The following is a 23,816-nucleotide window of genomic DNA, read 5'->3' as shown; positions in this document are numbered from 1 at the left end:
ACACAACCCACCAATTAGGAATTACCAGGACATTTATAAACAGAAGAGGATGGACGACACATTACTCCTTGATATAGCTGAAGGATTCAGTGAAACCCGCGTTAGAGTTTCCTTATCACACACGGATTTGATGTCACAGGAGGCGGGACTTTATTTTGAACACTGACGATGATTCCATAATCGTCTGAGAAGATCAGATGAGAGCCGGAGTTCTCTGTACCGTGGATCCGTTTAATTCGTGGATTAGTCCTTTATTCTCTTGTCATGTGTGATGTGTAAGGGTTTTATATATTTTAATAAAATGTGTGAATTTTATTGTTTGTCTGCCTTGTCCCTCCTGGAGTGGAGTGAGATTTTAGCACATTTATATACTGAGATCTCATTCATAGCTCTATACTACATAATTAAAGGGACACTGAACCCAATTCTTTTCTTTTGTGATTCAGATAGAGCAGGCAATTTTAAGCAACTTTCTAATTTACTCCTATTATCAATTTTTCTTCATTCTCTTGCTATCTATATTTGAAAAACAAGAATTTAAGTTTAGAAACTGGCCCATTTTTGGTTCACAACCTGGGTTGTGCTTGCTGATTTGTGGCTAAATGCAACCACCAATAAACAAGTGCTGTCCAGTGTGCTGAACCAAAACATGGCTGGCTCCTTAGCTTAGATGCCTTCTTTTTCAAATGAAGATAGCAAGAGAATGAAGAAAAATGTATAATAGGAGTAAATTAGAAAGTTGCTTAAAATTGCTGCTCTATCTGAATCATGAAAGAACAAATTTGGGTTTAGTGTCCCTTTAAGGTTTCTATCACCTTTCCTCTGAATCTATGTGGAGCTTTACTATATTGATTCCTTGCTATGAGGTCCTCCATATTCAAGCTCCCGGTTCATTGGAACATCTGGATTACATTAAGGACTATATCCGTCTTGTTAAAGTGCACAGTGTGACTTTGTCATAATTGCTTGGTTATAACAGGAAGTGTATGTTTACATACAAATCACCCCTAGGGATAGATTGCTCATTAGCTGATTAAAATAACTCCCAGAACATGCTGTGACCCGAGATGTCATCACAGAAAATGCAGCGTGTCTGCAGAAAGATTTGGACACAGGCAGGAACTGTTGGCTCTTTCCCGTTGCAGCGCTGCTCTGCATCAGGCCGTTGTCTTCAAACTGCACTATGCTCTGGCTGCACTGTGTAAGTGTTTCTTAACACTCTGCGTCCAGAACAGAGTGCTGTTTGAAGAGAACAGTCAAATATTGAGCAACGCTGCAAAGCAGCAGTGCATTTATTGTTAACTGTCTCTCGGGGATTTTTTTCACAAGACATTTTTAAAACTTACCAATTTCTTTTTTTCTCTGCAGCTAATTTGCAATGCTATTTTCAATTGCTGTACTCCAGTTAATCAACACATTGCAATTAAACTGGTGCTTTAGTGTAACTGCCTAATTTAACATTTTATTTCAAAAAGATCTGCAGAAAATGTTTCACTAAACAAATCTCATCGCAGAAAGTGAAGAAAAGTTCTGCCTCTGGGACAGATTTCGTTGTAAATGTTTCTTTTTTTAAATATATGATGGACTTATAGATCTGACACGTGTCACAGTAAGCTTAAATTGATTCAGGTTAGTATCTGCCAAACTCTTATGTACTATAAATATTATAGATGAAACAAATCTCACCCTGAATAACCACTGTGAATGATAACTCAACTTCTCCAGCCACGTTGGTCACTTTACAGATGTAGAGCCCTTTGTCTGATGCCTAAGAGTAAAGTAACAGCAAACTTGACAGTCAGCAAATCAGGAAAAATAAGCAAATAACCAACACAAAGTAATTAGACATTTTGGTGGCAAATCAGAATAAATTATCAAGTGTAGGTAGCTAGTTTTCCCGTCTACTACTATTTATTGAAAATCTCTATTTTCCTGGTTATTACGTATAGTCCTAGCCTACTATAAAACCTGCCTAGAAATAGGAAAAGGACAGTCATATGTGTACTAACATCAATAGACCCATAACACACATTAGAACACAAGCTAGTTGGGTTGTTAGCAAGAGAGGTCCAAATGTGGTAGAGATAAGTTAGTTACCTGAATATCCTGAATTTCAAGCCTTTGTCCCAGTGTGTGGATAAGGACCCTATTTCCACCAAGCAGCTGGTGCCCATAGTTGGGTTGTTAGCAAGAGAGGTCCAACAAAATGTGGTAGAGATAAGTTAGTTACCTGAATATCCTGAATTTCAAGCCTTTGTCCCAGTGTGTGGATAAGGACCCTATTTCCACCAAGCAGCTGGTGCCCATTTTTGTACCAAGTCACTACCGGTTGTGGCACTGCGTCAGAATCACACTGTAGTGTCAATGTCTCTCCAATCTGTAGAACAGTGTCTTTAATTCCATTGGGAGGCTCTTTAATGCTGGGTGGTGCTAAAATAGAGAAACACCTATTATCAACCTCTCATAAGATAATTGTCATTCGTCCAACCACTATCTTTGGTTGAATAGCTTTTTCACTAAATGCATATAAAAAGTAAAAAGGTAAAAAACAAAATTTATGCTTACCTGATAAATTCCTTTCTCCTGTAGTGTGGTCAGTCCACGGGTCATCATTACTTCTGGGATATTAACTCCTCCCCAACAGGAAGTGCAAGAGGATTCACCCAGCAGAGCTGCTATATAGCTCCTCCCCTCTACGTCACACCCAGTCATTCGACCAAGAACCAACGAGAAAGGAGAAGCCAAAGGGTGCAGTGGTGACTGGAGTATAATTTAAAAAAAAATTTTTTTTTATAGACCTGCCATAAAAAACAGGGCGGGCCGTGGACTGACCACACTACAGGAGAAAGGAATTTATCAGGTAAGCATAAATTTTGTTTTCTCCTGTTAAGTGTGGTCAGTCCACGGGTCATCATTACTTCTGGGATACCAATACCAAAGCTAAAGTACACGGATGACGGGAGGGACAGGCAGGCTCTTTATACGGAAGGAACCACTGCCTGAAGAACCTTTCTCCCAAAAACAGCCTCCGAAGAAGCAAAAGTGTCAAATTTGTAAAATTTGGAAAAAGTATGAAGAGAAGACCAAGTTGCAGCCTTGCAAATCTGTTCAACAGAAGCCTCATTCTTAAAGGCCCAAGTGGAAGCCACAGCTCTAGTAGAATGTGCTGTAATTCTTTCAGGAGGCTGCTGTCCAGCAGTCTCATAGGCTAACCGTATTATGCTACGAAGCCAAAAAGAGAGAGAGGTAGCCGAAGCTTTTTGACCTCTCCTCTGACCAGAATAAACGACAAACAGGGAAGACGTTTGTCGAAAATCCTTAGTTGCCTGTAGATAAAATTTCAGGGCACGGACTACATCTAGATTGTGTAGCAGACGTTCCTTCTTCGAAGAAGGATTAGGACACAAAGATGGAACCACAATCTCTTGATTGATATTCCTGTTAGTGACCACCTTAGGTAGGAACCCAGGTTTAGTACGCAGAACTACCTTGTCTGAATGAAAAATCAGATAAGGAGAATCACAATGTAAGGCAGATAACTCAGAGACTCTTCGAGCCGAGGAAATCACCATTAAAAACAGAACTTTCCAAGATAACAGCTTGATATCAATGGAATGAAGGGGTTCAAACGGAACACCCTGTAAAACATTAAGAACTAAGTTCAAACTCCATGGTGGAGCAACAGTTTTAAACACAGGCTTGATCCTAGCTAAAGCCTGACAAAAAGCTTGAACGTCCGGAACTTCTGACAGACGTTTGTGTAAAAGAATGGACAGAGCTGAAATCTGTCCCTTTAAGGAACTAGCGGATAAACCCTTTTCTAAACCTTCTTGTAGAAAAGACAATATCCTCGGAATCCTAACCTTACTCCATGAGTAACTCTTGGATTCGCACCAATATAAGTATTTGCGCCATATCTTATGGTAAATCTTTCTGGTAACAGGCTTCCTAGCCTGTATTAAGGTATCAATAACTGACTCAGAAAAACCACGTTTTGATAAAATCAAGCGTTCAATTTCCAAGCAGTCAGCTTCAGAGAAATTAGATTTTGATGTTTGAAGGGACCCTGGATCAGAAGGTCCTGTTTCAGAGGTAGAGACCAAGGTGGATAGGATGACATGTCCACTAGATCTGCATACCAAGTCCTGCGTGGCCATGCAGGCGCTATTAGAATCACTGATGCTCTCTCCTGTTTGATTCTGGCAATCAATCGAGGAAGCATCGGGAAGGGTGGAAACACATAAGCCATCCCGAAGGTCCAAGGTGCTGTCAAAGCATCTATCAGAACCGCTCCCGTATCCCTGGATCTGGACCCGTAACGAGGAAGCTTGGCGTTCTGTCGAGACGCCATGAGATCTATCTCTGGTTTGCCCCAACGTCGAAGTATTTGGGCAAAGACCTCCGGATGAAGTTCCCACTCCCCCGGATGAAAAGTCTGACGACTTAGGAAATCCGCCTCCCAGTTCTCCACTCCCGGGATGTGGATTGCTGACAGGTGGCAAGAGTGAGACTCTGCCCAGCAAATTATCTTTGATACTTCCATCATTGCTAGGGAGCTTCTTGTCCCTCCCTGATGGTTGATGTAAGCTACAGTCGTGATGTTGTCCGACTGAAACCTGATGAACCCCCGAGTTGTTAACTGGGGCCAAGCCAGAAGGGCATTGAGAACTGCTCTCAATTCCAGAATGTTTATTGGTAGGAGACTCTCCTCCTGATTCCATTGTCCCTGAGCCTTCAGAGAATTCCAGACAGCGCCCCAACCTAGTAGGCTGGCGTCTGTTGTTACAATTGTCCAGTCCGGCCTGCTGAATGGCATCCCCCTGGACAGATGTGGCCGAGAAAGCCACCATAGAAGAGAATTTCTGGTCTCTTGATCCAGATTCAGAGTAGGGGACAAGTCTGAGTAATCCCCATTCCGCTGACTTAGCATGCACAATTGCAGCGGTCTGAGATGTAGGCGTGCAAAGGGTACTATGTCCATTGCCGCTACCATTAAGCCGATCACCTCCATGCATTGAGCTACTGACGGGTGTTGAATGGAATGAAGGACACGGCATGCATTTTGAAGCTTTGTTAACCTGTCTTCTGTCAGGTAAATCTTCATTTCTACAGAATCTATAAGAGTCTCCAAGAAGGGAACTCTTGTGAGTGGAAAGAGAGAACTCTTCTTTTCGTTCACCTTCCATACATGCGACCTTAGAAATGCCAGTACTAACTCTGTATGAGACTTGGCAGTTAGAAAGCTTGAAGCTTGTATCAGAATGTCATCTAGGCACGGAGCTACCGAAATTCCTCGCGGTCTTAGTACCGCCAGAAGAGCACCCAGAACCTTCGTGAAGATTCTTGGATCCGTAGCCAATCCGAATGGAAGAGCTACAAACTGGTAATGCCTGTCTAGGAAGGCAAACCTTAGATACCGGTAATGATCTTTGTGAATCGGTATGTGAAGGTAAGCATCCTTTAAATCCACTGTGGTCATGTACTGACCCTTTTGGATCATGGGTAAGATTGTCCGAATAGTTTCCATTTTGAACGATGGAACTCTTAGGAATTTGTTTAGGATTTTTAAATCCAGGATTGGCCTGAAAATTCCCTCTTTTTTGGGAACCACAAACAGATTTGAGTAAAACCCTTGTCCTTGTTCCGACCGTGGAACCGGATGGATCACTCCCATTAGTAAAAGATCTTGTACACAGCGTAGAAACGCCTCTTTCTTTATTTGGTTTGTTGACAACCTTGACAGATGAAATCTCCCTTTTGGGGGAGAGGATTTGAAGTCCAGAAGGTATCCCTGAGATATGATCTCTAACGCCCAGGGATCCTGGACATCTCTTGCCCAAGCCTGGGCGAAGAGAGAAAGTCTGCCCCCCACTAGATCCGTTTCCGGATCGGGGCCCTCAATTCATGCTGTCTTAGGGGCAGCAGCAGGTTTCCTGGCCTGCTTGCCCTTGTTCCAGGACTGGTTAAGTCTCCAGCCTTGTCTGTAGCGAGCAACAGCTCCTTCCTGTTTTGGTGCAGAGGAAGTTGATGCTGCTCCTGCTTTGAAGTTCCGAAAGGAACGAAAATTAGACTGTCTAGCCTTAGGTTTGGCTTTGTCTTGAGGCAGGGCATGGCCCTTACCTCCTGTAATGTCAGCGATAATTTCTTTCAACCCGGGCCCGAATAAGGTCTGCCCTTTGAAAGGTATGTTAAGTAATTTAGATTTAGAAGTAACGTCAGCTGACCAGGATTTTAGCCACAGTGCTCTGCGTGCCTGAATGGCGAATCCGGAATTCTTGGCCGTAAGTTTAGTTAAATGTACTACGGCATCCAAAATAAATGAATTAGCTAGCTTAAGTGTCTTAAGCTTGTTTGAAATCTCATCTATAGTTATTGAGTCAAGAGTCTCTTCCAGGGACTCGGACCAAAAAGCGGCCGCGGCCGTGACAGATGCAATACATGCAAGGGGTTGCAATATAAAACCTTGTTGAACAAACATTTTCTTAAGGTAACCCTCTAATTTTTTATCCATTGGATCTGAAAAGGCACAGCTATCCTCCACCGGGATAGTGGTACGCTTAGCCAGAGTAGAAACCGCTCCCTCCACCTTAGGGACCGTCTGCCATAAGTCCCGTGTGGTGGCGTCTATTGGAAACATTTTTCTAAACACAGGAGGGGGGGGGAAAGGGTACACCGGGCCTATCCCACTCCTTAGCAATTATCTCTGTAAGCCTCTTAGGTATAGGAAATACGTCAGTACTCGCCGGTACCGCATAGTATCTATCCAGCCTACATAATTTCTCTGGGATTGCAACGGTGTTACAATCATTTAGAGCTGCTAAAACCTCCCCTAACAGTACACGGAGGTTTTCGAGTTTAAACTTAAAATTAGAAATGTCTGAATCCATTCTATTGGGATCAGAACCGTCACCTGCTGATTGAAGCTCTCCGTCCTCATGTTCAGCATACTGTGACGCAGTATCAGACATGGCCCTCTTATCAACAGCGCACTCTGTCCTCACCCCAGAGTGATCACGCTTACCTCTTAGTTCTGGTAATTTAGCCAAAACTTCAGTCATAACATTAGCCATATCCTGTAATGTGATTTGTAATGGCCGCCCTGATGTACTCGGCGCTACAATATCACGCACCTCCCGAGCGGGAGATGCAGGTACTGACACGTGAGGCGAGTTAGTCGGCATAACTCTCCCCTCGTTGTTTGGTGAAATATGTTCAATTTGTACAGATTGACTTTTATTTAAAGTAGCATCAATGCAATTAGTACATAAATTTCTATTGGGCTCCACTTTGGCTTTAGCACATATAGCACAGAGATATTCCTCTGAGTCAGACATGTTTAACACACTAGCAATTAAACTAGCAACTTGGAAATACTTTTCAAAGTAATTTACAATAATATGAAAACGTACTGTGCCTTTAAGAAGCACAGAAAAAGGTTATGACAGTTGAGAACAAACTATAACATCAATCTTTTACGGTAAATACCAATTTTAGCAAAGGATTGCCCCCATTAGCAATGGATAACTAACCCTGATAGCAGAAAAAAAAAGTACAGAAATAAACGTTTTTTATCACAGTCAGCTACAACCTCACAGCTCTGCTGTGAGTGATTACCTCCCTCAAAATAAGTTTTGAAGACCCCTGAGCTCTGTAGAGACGAACCGGATCATGCAGGGAAGACAAGAGACTTCTGACTGAATTTTTTGATGCGTAGCAAAAGCGCCAAAATAAGCCCCTCCCCCTCACACACAACAGTGAGGGAGATCAGAAAACTGTCTTAAATTAAATAAAACGACTGCCAAGTGGAAAAAAACAGTGCCCAAAACATTTTTTCACCCAGTACCTCAGAAAATTAAACGATTTAACATGCCAGCAAAAACGTTTAACATCAAATAAATGAAATGACATTAGAAAGCCTGTTGCTAGTCACTGCAAATTAGGCTAAAGTCTTATGCATACAGTATTATCCCAGTGAAGTGCCATTCCCCAGAATACTGAAGTGTAAAATATACATACATGACAGCCTGATACCAGTTGCTACTACTGCATTTAAGGCTGTTAGATTACATTAAATCGGTATGGCAGAATTTTCTCAGTCAATTCCATTGTCAGAAAATAATATGCTGCTACATACCTCTTTGCAGATTAACCTGCCCGCTGTCCCCTGATCTGAAGTTTACCTCTCCTCAGATGGCCGAGAACAGCAATATGATCTTAACTACGCCGGCTAAAATCATACAAAAAAACTCAGGTAGATTCTTCTTCAAACTCTACCAGAGAAGGAACAACACACTCCGGTGCTGTTATAAAATAACAAACTTTTGATTGAAGGTATAAAACTAAGTATAATCACCACAGTCCTCTCACACATCCTATCTATTAGTTGGGTGCAAGAGAATGACTGGGTGTGACGTAGAGGGGAGGAGCTATATAGCAGCTCTGCTGGGTGAATCCTCTTGCACTTCCTGTTGGGGAGGAGTTAATATCCCAGAAGTAATGATGACCCGTGGACTGACCACACTTAACAGGAGAAAGACACAATTTAGTAGCCATCTAATGATCCGAAGCAGCAAGCTTATGACCATAACAATCAATGGTCAAAGTTCCTGAAATCACTGGAGTCCAGAAATACAGTAGTTTAGTCCATTCGAATAATCCACATCCAGCAATTAAAGGGCCATGATACCCAAATGTTAAAACACTTGAAAGTGATGCCGTAAAGCTGTAAAAAGCTGACTAGAAAATATCACCTGAACATCTCTATGTAAAAAAGAAATATATTTTACCTCAAAAGTTCCTCAGTAGCCACATCCCATTGTAAAGGACTTCTAAGCAGCAAATCAGTATGTCTGTCCCGGGACAGCTAAGGGATTGAGCCTCGTGAACTCTCATGTTATTTCCCTATTCAGTTTAAGGAAGTTTACTATGAAATCTCACAAGAGTTAAGTGAAATCTCATGAGATCACAGTAAAAGAGTTGATGACCTCAGCACTGCTGATGCTGATTGGCTGCTGTTCATTTCTTCATTTTTTTACCTGCAGCTGGACAGCAGCTGAGTATAACTTTTTACACAGAACTTACTCTGCTGAGCTGAGGAGATTGTGAGGTAAAATATCTTCCTTTTTTACATAGAGATGCTCAGGTGATATTTTCCTGTCAGCTTTTTACAGTTATACTGCATCAGTTTCAAGTTATTTAGCATATGAGTATTATGTCCCTTTAAATATAAAAGAAAAACAATAAAATGAATAAAATTTAAGACAAACACAATAATTTAAAAAAAAATATTGCCAAAGTACATTCATAGACAGGAAATTATAAAAATGTACACAACTGAACCTGGGATTAGCAACCTTTTAAATAAATGAACAATTACATATTTAAAGGGACATGCTACCGAAATGTTGAAGCACTTGAAAGTGATGCATCATATCTGCAAGAAGCTGACTAGAAAATATCACCTGGGCATCTTTATGTAAAATAAGAAGATATTTTACCTCAAACTTTCCTCAGTAGCCACATCCCATCGTAAAAGGACTTTAGGAAGCCAATAAGAATGCTAGTCCCAGGACTTACAGGGGAAAGAGCATCTGGCATGTGCAGCACAGTGATGTTATTTCCCTACTCAATTTAATAAAGTTTAGTATAAAAACTCACAAGATATCAGTGAGATTTCAGGAGATCACAGTTAAACAAAATGTGACATTGTCACTTATAAAGCTGACTGGCTGTTTTTTTTGTTTGTTTTTTAACATGCAACTAGCTGAGGGATAAGTGTTTACAGAGCACTGTAAGCTGATGAAATTATGAGGTAAAATATATTCTTTATTACATAGAGATGTTCAAGTGATATTTTCCTTTTAAAGTTATGCTGCATCACTTTCAAGTGATTTAGCTTATGGGTATTATGTCCCTTTAAGAGTACTAATATTTATAAGGGTCATTGACACCTTTTTGTATTTTCTAGACTAAATTACACCACTCTGTATATGCGGTGGCTGGACAAAGGAAAGAGTAAAAAAAGGAGGGAGAGTATCCGTTATTTCTTTTATAATACAATTCCCAATAAAACATCATATCATAAAATGTATCTAATTAGTCTGTTTTCCAGTAATGAACTCTCTATGAGGATAGTTGTATTCACCCTCTCCTTCCAATTGAGAATAGACAGGGGAGTGAGGAGGACATTTCCAAAATGTAGATACTAATTATCGTGCATCATTTAGGAGTATTTGTCCTAAATTCTTTTTGGTTTTGTATATGAAGCCCAGAAGAAGGTAACATAGAAATACTTAGTGTTCTCCAACTAAGTTACAGCTTAAAATCCTATTTATCTTTTGCGATATCACCTCCTAGAATGTATGAATCTCAGGGCACTCCCACCAAATGTGTAACCTATCCCCCCTGAAGTGACAACCCCTCTAACATTTATCTGCTGTGTTAGGGAAGTAGTAGTTCATTTTTTGTGGGGTATAGCACTACCTTGTAAGGATTTGATATTGGTTTCCAGAGCCAAAGCAGAATGGGCTGACTTAGCTGTGCGGTCACATATAGTCATCCACTGTTAGGGGCCTATTTATTAATGTGCGAGCAGACATGATCCAATATTGCGGATCATGTCCGCCGCACATTGATAAATGCCGACATCATACACTGTCGGCATTTATCATTGCACCAGCAGTTCTTGTGAACTGCTGGTGCAACACCACCCCCTGCAGATCAACCCGATCGTATTGGATCGGGTTGATTTTAGGCGATGTCTGTCCGCAGTCTTTAGACCGCTGCTTCATAACTTGTGTTTCTGGCGAGCCTGAAACACGGGACTTCAAGCTACATTTGGAGCTTGATAAATATGCCCCTTAGTGTTTATCAAATCTGGGAAATCAATATTCCACGCTTAAATATGGTAGAGTGTTTGTGGAAGTGTGGCATTTTAGAGGTTTTAAGATTCTGTAAGTCGTTTGGTGCTAAGTTTATAGGGAGTAACTCGGACAGATTTAGGTTAATTAAGAAATTCAACAGCGTAATCTGTAACATCTCAATTCCACTTGCATACCAGAGAGCGACCCCAATGGATTGGACTGAAAAAGAAAATGGGCACCCCTGTCAAGTCCCATTACAGATCTCAAAGTTGTCCGATAAGATCTGGGCTATGGCCGAAAATGTCCGCTAATCTGAGAGCTCTGCAACAGTGATATACACATTCCACCTTGTATCTCCAAACATATTTTGCGACCCAGTGTGGGAGGGCCTCCAGCACCCCCCCCCCCCCTGGGGAACTGGGACACAAGTGAATAAATATAAACACTTCACTCCTTTTTTGAGGATTATGATTGTTGGCTGATGGGTAGAATGGACCGACTTTTATTAACCATCAAACCCAAGTGTACAGAGAGGACGGATACTACGCTGCATGAAGCAGAGGGTGCAGATCTCGGCGCACAACGCAATTATACACAGACGAACTCTGGAAATCATCTACCAGCAGTCACAGTAGTTGGCCTATCAGAAGCTGTTCAAGATAGACGGAGTTGCTGGTGCTTACCATCTACCTTTGCGCTAGAGGATGCGGCGGATCCTCTGGAAAGGGAGATGGGATATCCAGAAACTCGAGGGGAGAAAGATGCAAAACGCCATTATTGGTGGGATCCCGATAACACTTGGAAATCGGTTCGTAGATGTCGCAGAGCAAATGGCGGATCTTCAGAATTGTCATGTCACAGATCAGATTGTTCTGCTGTACCCCCTTGAGGAAACCAGCACTGTTGGAATGATGATATCTTCACAGTGGAAAACGCTTAAGGAGAGAGCCCTGCCACGTGCATTGGGTCAGCCTGACCTTATCTTGCGGGACTTGGAGCCATGTATTAACTACGGCCCTTGGTGGACTTCCTTTCATAACGGGACTTTCTTTGTGGTACTTGTAAAATGGCAGACATGTTCCTGCAGAACTGGCATCAGGTAGATATGATTGTATTGCAGAGACTCGATATGGTGAACTATAATTGCATAAACTTGATGACGGCCTTGTTGCCGGATGTGAACACTTTATAAAATTTCACCTAGATTTGGTTCTCTTATGTTCCTAGGATGTGAATTACATACTTTAGTTTTACAAGTATGCCAATAGAATAAGCCAAACACCTTAGCTTATATTATACACTGGGTTTTATACGGTAACTGGTAACTGGCAGCGGCTGATTTTATTTTTTCACATGTGGTTGATGCTTTATTATTAGTAGTCAAAGTGTTGGAGCTAACCATTCCTCCTTGTTAATGTTTCTGCTCCAGAGATGGAATATAGCAGCTATATAATATATATTTATCATTGCATGTTTGAGACTAATTCATGACTATTTCCTAATAAGCAATTGGGCTTTTTGAATAAGCTTTACCCCATCAGACTTAGAGGCTAGTTCTAAGGGCTATTTACTTACTGGACATACATTTTTCTTAATACCTACTCTTATCTACGTATGTCCCCAAGGCTTGCAGTTAGTTGTTTGGTTTCGAAGCCTTATATGGGGTTGCGATATTAAGCATGGCCTGTTAATAAGCTTAGGTGTTAATACGCCAATAACCGCTTCTTTCAGGAATAACCTAACATCACCCTTACTTTGCTGGCCTAGCACAATTTTGATTTTGATACCTCTCTTCACAGAGATAGCTTGCTACTTAACACGTTACCTCCTAAGATCCCCTATTCCCTATAAGTTATTCTGTAGTAATAACAAAAGGCCTCCTATAAAATGTAAACTATTTCTAAGCAGACCATCTAGTTCACCTTATTGTTTACTATTATCTAAGACAACTCCATCCGCATAACGTGCAGTCCTAGCATTATTCTCATGTTCCTCATACCATAGCATTTGATGGTGGGTATAACGGTTTTGTTATGGTGTGGCAGTACTTATTAATCTATATAATAGAGCCAGATCAGTCTATAAGTATTTTCATCACTACTACTATAGGCCTTGGTAGTAGGTCTCCAATTTTTACTGTATTTTTAAAAAATAATGTATACCTGCCTTTTAAAACCAATAGACCATAAATGCCTCACTACAGAAGACCCACAGTAATATTCTCTGGGGCTACTCATCCCTTTATTATTCTTCGCTTAGTGTTAATAGCTCTCCTAGAATGTAGACACTTCTATTGTTTTGATATATTCCTTTAGACTAGAAATATCTAAGCTTTATACATACTGTTGATGCCTAACTGCGAACAATGTTTGACATATCTGAACATGTTTGTGTATCTCATTTTCAGTTAATAGCGTTCTAGAGGTCCAAAAGTGGCCTCATATTACTATAATCCCCTAATGTTCAATTTCTTAGTACTAGGGGGTCCAAAAGTGGCCTCATCTGTTTGAAGGGGGTTAGAATGAGCTCATACCATACTAGTTTATAAGCCCTCTTTTAAATCTTAAGTTTTCTGGACCCACCCTTGGTCCTGGTAGGCATGGGAGGTGCACTTGAGCAGTGCAGGCCCAAAAGTGGCCTGTTTCATCCAAAACCCCTCCGCTTAGAATATCATGATAATTTTTTTTGATAATTTGATAATTTGCCCCTCAAATATTTTTATTTTATTCACTTTTAGTTTGTTATAATAAGTGATGTTTACGTTTATTGAAACAGTCATGAGTAAGAAGGTGTACATATTTTTTCTCTTTTAGCTCCTTGACTTTTGTATTTTGTATGTTTACATGAGCAAACTGGATTTTCTGTAAATTTTTAACCCTCAAAATTTAAAATAAAAAAAATTAAAAATAGATCTGAGCAGTGGGGCTAGAATAAAGAGACTGAAGCAGATGAAGAAAAAGCACTGAAATGCCGAAGGCTAATAGTGATTCTTCTACGAAGGTCCAGTCTTATCTATCAAACCGTTTCTCAGTGTCTGTTGATAGAAATATTAGGGGGGTTGAGCAATCTTATAACAGTCCATGAGACTTAATAACTTAATTGTACTGTCGCACTCTCTCTGTGGCCCACATTAGGATTTTTGTTCATTCTACTAGTCAAAATCTTTGTAAATAGTTTAAAGTGAAAGTCAATCCAAGAGTTTGTGAAATGCTAGGATTGACCATTGAAACAAATAAAGGGGACTTTCATTCATTAAGTATAAAATACTTCATGCAGAAAGTTCCTTTATTGGTTTTAAGCTTTCGCCGTTCTGAGCTGCTCAGGCAGCCATGGCAGAACGCTGTTTTCACCTCTTAGCAAATAGCGTGCGGGAAATCCGGCGCCAATCCGGATTTCCCGTACGGCAATTGGCTAAAGAGGTAAAAACGTTACCTCTCAAGCAAAACTGCGTTCTGCCGTGGGCCGCCTTGGCAGCCCAGAAGGGCGAACGCTTGAAACAAATAAAGGAACTTTCTGCATGAAGTATTTTATACTTCATGAATAAAAGTCCCCTTTATTTGTTTCAATGGTCAATCCTAGCGTTTCACAAATGCTAGGATTGACTTTCACTTTAAAGGGACATGAAACACAATTTTTTTCTTTCATGATTCAGATAGAGAATACAATTTTAAACAACTTTCTAATGTACTTCTGTTATCTAATTTGTTTCATTCTCTTGGTATAATTTGTTAAAGTAGCAGCAATACACTAATGGTTTCTTACTGAACTCATGGGTGAGCCAATCACAATAGATATATATATGCAGCCACCAATCAACAGCTAGAACCTAGATTATCTGCTGCTCCTGATCTTTCCTAGATAAAGCTTTCAGCAAAGGATAACAAGAGAAGGAAGCACATTAAATAAAAGAAGTAAATTGGAAAGTTGTTTAAAATTGTGTTCTCTATCTGAATCATGAAAGAAAAAAATTGGGTTTCATGTCCCTTTAAGGTTAACATTCAAAAGAAATATGAGCCTGAAATTTGTGGGACAATCTGGGAGTTTTCCTGGCTTTGGAATGACTGATATATGGGCCTGGAAAATTGTATCAGGAGGATGTTTATCTTCACCAAAATGATTAAAAAGGGAGTAGAGAAATGGAATTAGTTGCGTTTCAAATGTTTTAAAATATCTACTGGAAAAGCCATCAGATGCTGGCGATTTCCTGGTTATCAAATCAGGAATTGCTATAGAAATGTCTTCTTTAGTGATAGGACTGCAAGCATTTGTTTTATATACGCATCAATTCTGGCTATAACGGTTAAATCAGATCTGTCTGGGAATAAGTTATAGAGCCTGTGGCAATATTGTCTAAATTCCTACGCAATTGCCACAGTGTCTTCGACTGTTGAGGAATCCGGTCTGCTTATGGAGTGAATATAAAGTTTATTATCTCGTTTCTTGAGAGCTCTGGCCAGCATCTTCCCAGCTTTTTCCAACCACTATATTTATTCAAGCACTTGATATAATTGCATTATCTCTATTTTCCAACAATGTCACAGTGATTCATTTTCATTCTACGTCTGGTCAAAAATTACATCATCGAGATCGTAGACAAGAGCATAGCACACATCTTTGCCTTACCATAAACCGCTAGATGTACACGCTTCTCATTGGAGCCAGCTGGGTTCTGTGCCTTGCACATATAACTTCCTTGGTGAGAGAGCTGGGCACGTGCAATCTGAAGAACCTGCCCACCTGCAAAACATCAACAAAAACAGAATTCCTTACCTCATCAGTATCTAAAATTCATAGATAGTGCATAAATGGACCAAGTGATAACATAAGAATATATATCCATTTTTAGTATTACAAACTCACATACCCGGCATAATAAGGAGTCCGTTACTGGGCTGCAGAACCTGCCCATCTCTGTACCAAGTTATTTCAGGTGTGGGATGAGACTGGACATCACATAACAGGGAGACTGAACTGTGCAGAACAGTACTGACGTTCTCAGGGTTCGGGCCAGCAATTATCGGAGGAACTAATGTTTAACATTAAAAAATAAAATAAAAATGAATGCATTTATTTATTTACGAACTTGTAAGAATTAATTTTGTTTCAATTAAATATGTTACACAAATTTGCTGGTGCTGCTACTACACATCTGAAATGCAAAACCAACCAGAGGTAACAGAAATCTCAATGAGGATATCACATAATTACAGCTAAAAAAATGCTATATTTTCTTACCATGAACCATCAGTGTGAAAAGTCTCTCAGCGAAGCCAGCTGGATTCTCTGCCACACAGACATAGCTGTCTATATCAGAGATTTGCACAGTTAGGATCTGTTTGTTGAAAACAAATAAATGAAGTCAGCTAATGTTATATTAGTCGCTATACAATTTTAGATCTCAACAAATGTTTAATCAACAAATTCGGTCAAATAATTTGCTTTGGGTTTTTATTTAACACTTGCAGTGCCTGCGAGTGTCGGAATGCACTGAAAAGTATCTCTCTACAGCAGCCAGGGATTAAATATTTATTGATGAGATATAAATAACTGTGGCATTGTAGATGTCATGAGCTGAGATGTTGGGCACAGCACCTAACTACTTTTTGGCACTGAAAGCTTTCTGACGCACCTGAAGTCTTCTGCCATCCTCCGTAATTTGATATCGGTCACCGGTACTCATAGACAAACCGTTTCGCAACCATGTGATCGCTGGCGGGGGAATCCCAGAAGCCTCACAATTAAGCTCAGCTGTCTGGTTAATTACCACAGACACATCTTGAATCAAACCATCCAGCTCTCCTACCATAACTGGGGGAGCTGTGAAAGATACATACAAAAGCATTGTATTACTAAACCCAGACTATCACTATCATTATCGTATTTCAACCTGTAAGATGAGCCATGGGTTTTCAAATCTGACATTATTCTAATCTATTTGAACAGTTTCTCACATCATTTCTGGGCTATTCTATTTCAAAGCCCTTGACTTCCAGAAATGGTATTTGTCTATTTTGAATGGTGCATCTTGGCATTTTATTTTTTTTCCAAATATTGCTGTTTTTTCAGCAGAAACATATGATAATTTTCTAAACATGTTTGCAATGCACAAACCATTAAAAAAGCTACTTAGAGTTCTTTTTAAACTCAGAGATTGGCACAAAACGCAGATGTTGGAATAAAAGGAATCTTCTTTATTGCACCATGTGCTTGACAAACAAGTGACTTGGTACCACCATTTGGTAGCTTAGAATTCTCCTATACTGGCACCTACTGCAAACTTCTGTGCTAGTCACAGAGTTACAAAAACACTAAGCAGCAGTTGTATTAGCAACAAATATATTGCAGACTTGCTAAGTAAACTGTTCTAAGACCAGAGCGTGCATGTAACACCTCTGACAAAACCAGCTCTGAACCTGTGTTTAGTTTAGCCTCTCTCAAAAATGAAATTAAAACATGATACACGTTTGTTCATATAGTGATCTTTTCTGTTTACAAAGCTTTTTTAGACCCAATACTTACTTAATACGAGCAACTCATAGTGCAGTCTGTCCTCTCCAGCCTCATTGGTGGCTTCACAGGTGTATTTCCCAGCATGCTCAGCCCTGGCCATCGGTATCTGCAAGATACGCCCATCTAGCAGGAGAGGATGAGGAGTAAGGGCTAAATTAGAGAGCTGAGTACAAAGATGTACTTATTTTGCTGCACTAGGAGCTATATGCTGCGGTAGTTCTATGAGAGACAGCTACCTGTCAGATTGTTTCTTCTGGCTTACTGGACTTGTGCTATTAAACTACTCATGGAACAATGTCATCAGTACAAAGCTGCCTAAAACTAAACTTAAGGGGATATGAAACCGCAAATGTTTTTTTTCATGATTCAGATAGAGCATGCAATTTTAAACAACTTTCTAATTTACTCCTATTATCAAATTTTCTTTCTTTGATTGAAAATCAGGGACATAAGCTTAGAAGCTAGCCCATTTCTGCAGCCCTATATGGCAGCAGCTTTGCAAGAATGCTATACATTTGCAGGAGCCCTAGATGGAAGCACTATTTCCTGCCACATAGTGCTCTCGACACCTACTTAGGTATCTCTTCAACAAAAATATTATGGAAACGAAGCAAATTTAATAGCGAAAATAAATTGGACATTTTTTTAAAAATTGTATGCATTGTCTGAATCACAAAGGAACTATTTTGGGTTTCATATCCCTTTAATAGTGCTTAACCAAAAGCTGGGCTAGTGCTGAGCACAGAAAAACAGAATGTGAGATCTCATCTTTGCTGCTGCAGGAAGGAACACAACACAAAATAACAAAATTTATGCTTACCTGATAAATTCCTTTCTCCTGTAGTGTAGTCAGTCCACGGGTCATCCATTACTTATGGGATTATATCTCCTCCCTAACAGGAAGTGCAAGAGGATCACCCAAGCAGAGCTGCTATATAGCTCCTCCCCTCACATGTCATATCCAGTCATTTGACCGAAAACCAAACGAGAAAGGAGAAACTATAGGGTGCAGTGGTGACTGGAGTTTAATTAAAATTTAGACCTGCCATAAAAAACAGGGCGGGCCGTGGACTGACTACACTACAGGAGAAAGGAATTTATCAGGTAAGCATAAATTATGTTTTCTCCTGTTAAGTGTAGTCAGTCCACGGGTCATCCATTACTTATGGGATACCAATACCAAAGCTAAAAGTACACGGATGACGGGAGGGACAGGCAGGATCTTTACACGGAAGGAACCACCGCCTGAAGAACCTTTCTCCCAAAAACAGCCTCCGAAGAAGCAAAAGTGTCAAATTTGTAAAATTTGGAAAAAGTGTGAAGTGAAGACCAAGTCGCAGCCTTGCAAATCTGTTCAACAGAGGCCTCATTTTTAAAGGCCCAAGTGGAAGCCACAGCTCTGGTAGAATGAGCTGTAATTCTTTCAGGAGGCTGCTGTCCAGCAGTCTCATAGGCTAAACGTATTATGCTACGAAGCCAGAAAGAGAGAGAGGTAGCCGAAGCCTTTTGACCTCTCCTCTGTCCAGAATAAACGACAAACAGGGAAGAAGTTTGTCGAAAATCTTTAGTTGCCTGCAAATAAAATTTCAGGGCACGGACAACGTCCAGATTGTGCAGAAGTCGTTCCTTCTTTGAGGAAGGATTAGGGCACAATGATGGAACAACAATCTCTTGATTGATATTCCTGTTAGTGACTACCTTAGGTAAGAACCCAGGTTTAGTACGCAGAACTACTTTGTCTGAATGGAAAATCAGATAAGGAGAATCACAATGTAAAGCCGATAACTCCGAGACTCTTCGAGCCGAGGAAATAGCCATTAAAAACAGAACTTTCCAAGATAAAATCTTGATATCAATGGAATGAAGGGGTTCAAACGGAACACCCTGTAAAACGTTAAGAACTAAGTTTAAGCTCCATGGCGGAGCAACAGTTTTAAACACAGGCTTAATCCTGGCCAAAGCCTGACAAAAAGCCTGAACGTCTGGAACTTCTGACAGACGTTTGTGTAAAAGGATGGACAAAGCTGAGATCTGTCCCTTTAACGAACTAGCGGATAAACCCTTTTCTAAACCTTCTTGTAGAAAAGACAATATCCTAGGAATCCTAACCTTACTCCATGAGTAACTCTTGGATTCGCACCAATGCAAGTATTTGCGCCATATTTTATGGTAAATTTTCCTGGTAACAGGCTTCCTAGCCTGTATTAAGGTATCAATCACTGACTCCGAGAATCCACGCTTTGATAGAATCAAGCGTTCAATCTCCATGCAGTCAGCCTCAGAGAAATTAGATTTGGATGTTTGAAAGGACCCTGCACCAGAAGGTCCTGTCTCAGAGGTAGAGACCATGGTGGACAGGACGACATGTCCACTAGGTCTGCATACCAGGTCCTGCGTGGCCACGCAGGTGCTATTAGAATCACTGATGCTCTCTCCTGTTTGATCCTGGCAATCAATCGAGGAAGCATCGGGAAGGGTGGAAACACATAAGCCATGTTGAAGGCCCAAGGTGCTGTCAGAGCATCTATCAGAACTGCTCCCGGGTCTCTGGATCTGTAACAAGGAAGTTTGGCGTTCTGGCGAGACGCCATGAGATCCAGATCTGGTTTGCCCCAACGCCGAAGTATTTGGGCAAAGACCTCCGGATGAAGTTCCCACTCCCCCGGATGAAAGGTCTGGCGACTGAGATAATCTGCTTCCCAGTTCTCCACGCCTGGGATGTGGATCGCTGATAGGTGGCAAGAGTGAGACTCTGCCCAGTGAATTATCTTTGAGACTTCCATCATCGCTAGGGAACTCCTTGTCCCTCCTTGATGGTTGATGTAAGCCACAGTCGTGATGTTGTCCGACTGAAACCTGATGAACCTCAGAGTTGCTAACTGAGGCCAAGCCAGAAGGGCATTGAAAACTGCTCTTAATTCCAGAATATTTATGGGAAGGAGACTCTCCTCCTGAGTCCATGATCCCTGAGTCTTCAGGGAATTCCAAACAGCGCCCCAACCTATCAGGCTGGCGTCTGTTGTTACAATCGTCCAATCTGGCCTGCTGAAGGGCATCCCCTTGGATAGATGTGGCCGAGAGAGCCACCATAGAAGAGAATTTCTGGTCTCTTGATCCAGATTCAGCATAGGGGACAAATCTGAGTAATCCCCATTCCACTGACTTAGCATGCACAATTGCAGTGGTCTGAGATGCAGGCGTGCAAAGGGTACTATGTCCATTGCCGCTACCATTAAGCCGATTACCTCCATGCATTGAGCCACTGACGGGTGTGGAATGGAATGAAGGACACGGCAAGCATTTAGAAGTTTTGTTAACCTGTCCTCTGTCAGGTAAATCTTCATTTCTACAGAATCTATAAGAGTCCCTAAGAAGGGAACTCTTGTGAGTGGCAATAGAGAACTCTTTTCTTCGTTCACTTTCCACCCATGTGACCTTAGAAATGCCAGTACTAACTCTGTATGAGACTTGGCAGTTTGGAAACTTGACGCTTGTATCAGAATGTCGTCTAGGTACGGAGCTACCGATATTCCTCGCGGTCTTAGTACCGCCAGAAGAGAACCCAGAACCTTTGTAAAGATTCTTGGAGCAGTAGCTAACCCGAAGGGAAGAGCTACAAACTGGTAATGCCTGTCTAGGAAGGCAAACCTTAGGTACCGGTAATGATCTTTGTGAATCGGTATGTGAAGGTAGGCATCCTTTAAATCCACTGTGGTCATGTACTGACCCTTTTGGATCATGGGTAAGATTGTCCGAATAGTTTCCATTTTGAACGATGGAACTCTTAGGAATTTGTTTAGGATCTTTAAATCCAAGATTGGTCTGAAGGTTCCCTCTTTCTTGGGAACCACAAACAGATTTGAGTAAAACCCTTGTCCGTGTTCCGACCGCGGAACCGGATGGATCACTCCCATTAGTAAAAGATCTTGTACACAGCGTAGAAACGCCTCTTTCTTTATCTGGTTTGTTGACAACCTTGAAAGATGAAATCTCCCTTTTGGAGGAGAAGCTTTGAAGTCCAGTAGATATCCCTGAGATATGATCTCTAACGCCCAGGGATCCTGGACATCTCTTGCCCAAGCCTGGGCGAAGAGAGAAAGTCTGCCCCCTACTAGATCCGTTTCCGGATTGGGGGCCCTCACTTCATGCTGTCTTAGGGGCAGCAGCAGGTTTTCTGGCCTGCTTGCCCTTGTTCCAGGTCTGGTTAGGTTTCCAGCCCTGTCTGTAGCGAGCAACAGTTCCTTCCTGTTTTGGAGCGGAGGAAGTTGATGCTGCTCCTGCCTTGAAGTTACGAAAGGCACGAAAATTAGACTGTCTAGCCCTTGGTTTGGCTCTGTCTTGAGGCAGGGCATGGCCCTTACCTCCAGTAATGTCAGCGATAATTTCTTTCAAACCGGGCCCGAATAATGTCTGCCCTTTGAAAGGTATGTTAAGCAATTTAGATTTAGAAGTCGCATCGGCTGACCAGGATTTTAGCCACAGCGCTCTGCGCGCCTGAATGGCGAATCCGGAATTCTTAGCCGTAAGTTTAGTTAAATGTACTACAGCATCTGAAATAAAAGAATTAGCTAGCTTAAGGACTCTAAGCTTGTCTGTAATCTCATCCAGCGTAGCTGAGCTAATGGTCTCTTCCAGAGACTCAAACCAGAATGCCGCCGCAGCCGTGACAGGCGCAATGCATGCAAGGGGTTGCAATATAAAACCTTGTTGAACAAACATTTTCTTAAGGTAACCCTCTAACTTTTTATCCATTGGATCTGAAAAGGCACAGCTATCCTCCACCGGGATAGTGGTACGCTTAGCTAAAGTAGAAACTGCTCCCTCCACCTTAGGGACCGTCTGCCATAAGTCCCGTGTGGTGGCGTCTATTGGAAACATTTTTCTGAATATAGGAGGGGGTGAGAAAGGCACACCGGGTCTATCCCACTCCTTGTTAACAATTTCTGTAAGTCTCTTAGGTATAGGAAAAACGTCAGTACACGTTGGTACCGCAAAATATTTATCCAACCTACATATTTTCTCTGGGATTGCAACCGTGTTACAATCATTCAGAGCCGCTAACACCTCCCCTAGTAACACACGGAGGTTCTCAAGCTTAAATTTAAAATTTGAAATATCTGAATCCATTTTATGTGGATCAGATCCGTCACCCACAGAATGAAGCTCTCCGTCTTCATGCTCTGCAAATTGTGACGCAGTATCAGACATGGCCCTAGCATTATCAGCGCACTCTGTTCTCATCCCAGAGTGGTCTCGTTTACCCCTAAGTTCTGGCAATTTAGATAGAACTTCAGTCATAACATTAGCCATGTCTTGCAAAGTGATTTGTAATGGCCGCCCTGATGTACTTGGCGTTACAATATCACGCACCTCCTGAGCGGGAGATGCAGGTACTGACACGTGAGGCAAGTTAGTCGGCATAACTTCCCCCTCGTTGTCTGGTGAATTTTTCTTAACATGTACAGATTGACTTTTATTTAAAGTAGCATCAATACAATTAGTACATAAATTTCTATTGGGCTCCACATTGGCCTTTGAACATATTGCACAAAGAGATTCCTCTGTGTCAGACATGTTTAAACAAACTAGCAATTAGACTAGCAAGCTTGGAAAATACTTTTCAAATGAATTTACAAGCAATATCAAAAACGTTACTGTGCCTTTAAGAAGCACACAAAAAACTGTCACAGTTGAGATAACAATGAACCGGATTAGTTATAGCAATCAATTTTTCACATGAAATGCATTAATTTAGCAAAGGATTGCACCCATTAGCAAATGGATTATTAACCCCTTAATATGAAAAACGGATAACAAATAAACTATATACGTTTTTATCACAGTCAAAGCACAGTCTCACAGGTCTGCTGTGAGTGATTACCTCCCTCAAAACTAGTTTTGGAGACCCCTGAGCTCTGTAGAGACGTCCTGGATCATGCAGGGAGAATAAGGAAGACTGTGACTGAATTTCTGATGCGTAGTAAAAGCGCCAAAATAGGCCCCTCCCACTCATAATACAACAGTGGGGAAGCTCAGTAAACTGTTTTATTTAAAACAAACGACAGCCAAGTGGAAAATAATGCCCATACATTTTTTCACCAAGTACCTCAGAGAGAAAAACGATTAACCTGCCAGTAAACGTTTTAAATATAAATATATGAAATGATATTAAAAGCCTGTTGCTAGTCGCTATCACTGCAGAAAGGCTATAAGTTATATGTATACAGTATTTTCTTAGTGAAGTGCCATTCCCCAGAAATACTTCAGTGCCAACATACATACATATCAACCTGATACCAGTTGCTACTACTGCATTTAAGGCTGTACTTACATTATATCGGTATTAGCAGTATTTTCTCAGTCAATTCCATTCCTTAGAAAATAATATACTGCAACATACCTCTTTGCAGGAGAACCCTGCCCGCTGTCCCCTGTTCTGAAGTT

At 41.1% G+C, this 23,816-nt stretch overlaps 1 protein-coding gene across 1 annotated transcript in view; it reads right to left on the bottom strand.

The window, feature by feature from the left end:
- HMCN2 (hemicentin 2) overlaps positions 1 to 23,816 on the bottom strand; it is a 542,629-nt gene that overhangs the window by 135,614 nt on the left and 383,199 nt on the right. The window contains exons 57-63 of the mRNA XM_053695481.1: positions 17,382 to 17,495; positions 16,492 to 16,679; positions 16,098 to 16,194; positions 15,727 to 15,888; positions 15,486 to 15,599; positions 2,231 to 2,430; positions 1,687 to 1,768 (exon numbers count right to left, since the gene is read on the bottom strand). Of these exons, the coding sequence (XP_053551456.1) occupies positions 1,687 to 1,768; positions 2,231 to 2,430; positions 15,486 to 15,599; positions 15,727 to 15,888; positions 16,098 to 16,194; positions 16,492 to 16,679; positions 17,382 to 17,495 (957 nt within the window). The remainder of the gene's footprint in view (positions 1 to 1,686; positions 1,769 to 2,230; positions 2,431 to 15,485; positions 15,600 to 15,726; positions 15,889 to 16,097; positions 16,195 to 16,491; positions 16,680 to 17,381; positions 17,496 to 23,816) is intronic.

The sequence above is a fragment of the Bombina bombina genome, chromosome 12 (genome assembly GCF_027579735.1).
Source record: "Bombina bombina isolate aBomBom1 chromosome 12, aBomBom1.pri, whole genome shotgun sequence".
Classification (NCBI taxonomy): Eukaryota; Metazoa; Chordata; class Amphibia; order Anura; family Bombinatoridae; genus Bombina; species Bombina bombina.
This window is presented reverse-complemented; position numbering and strand designations above follow the sequence as displayed.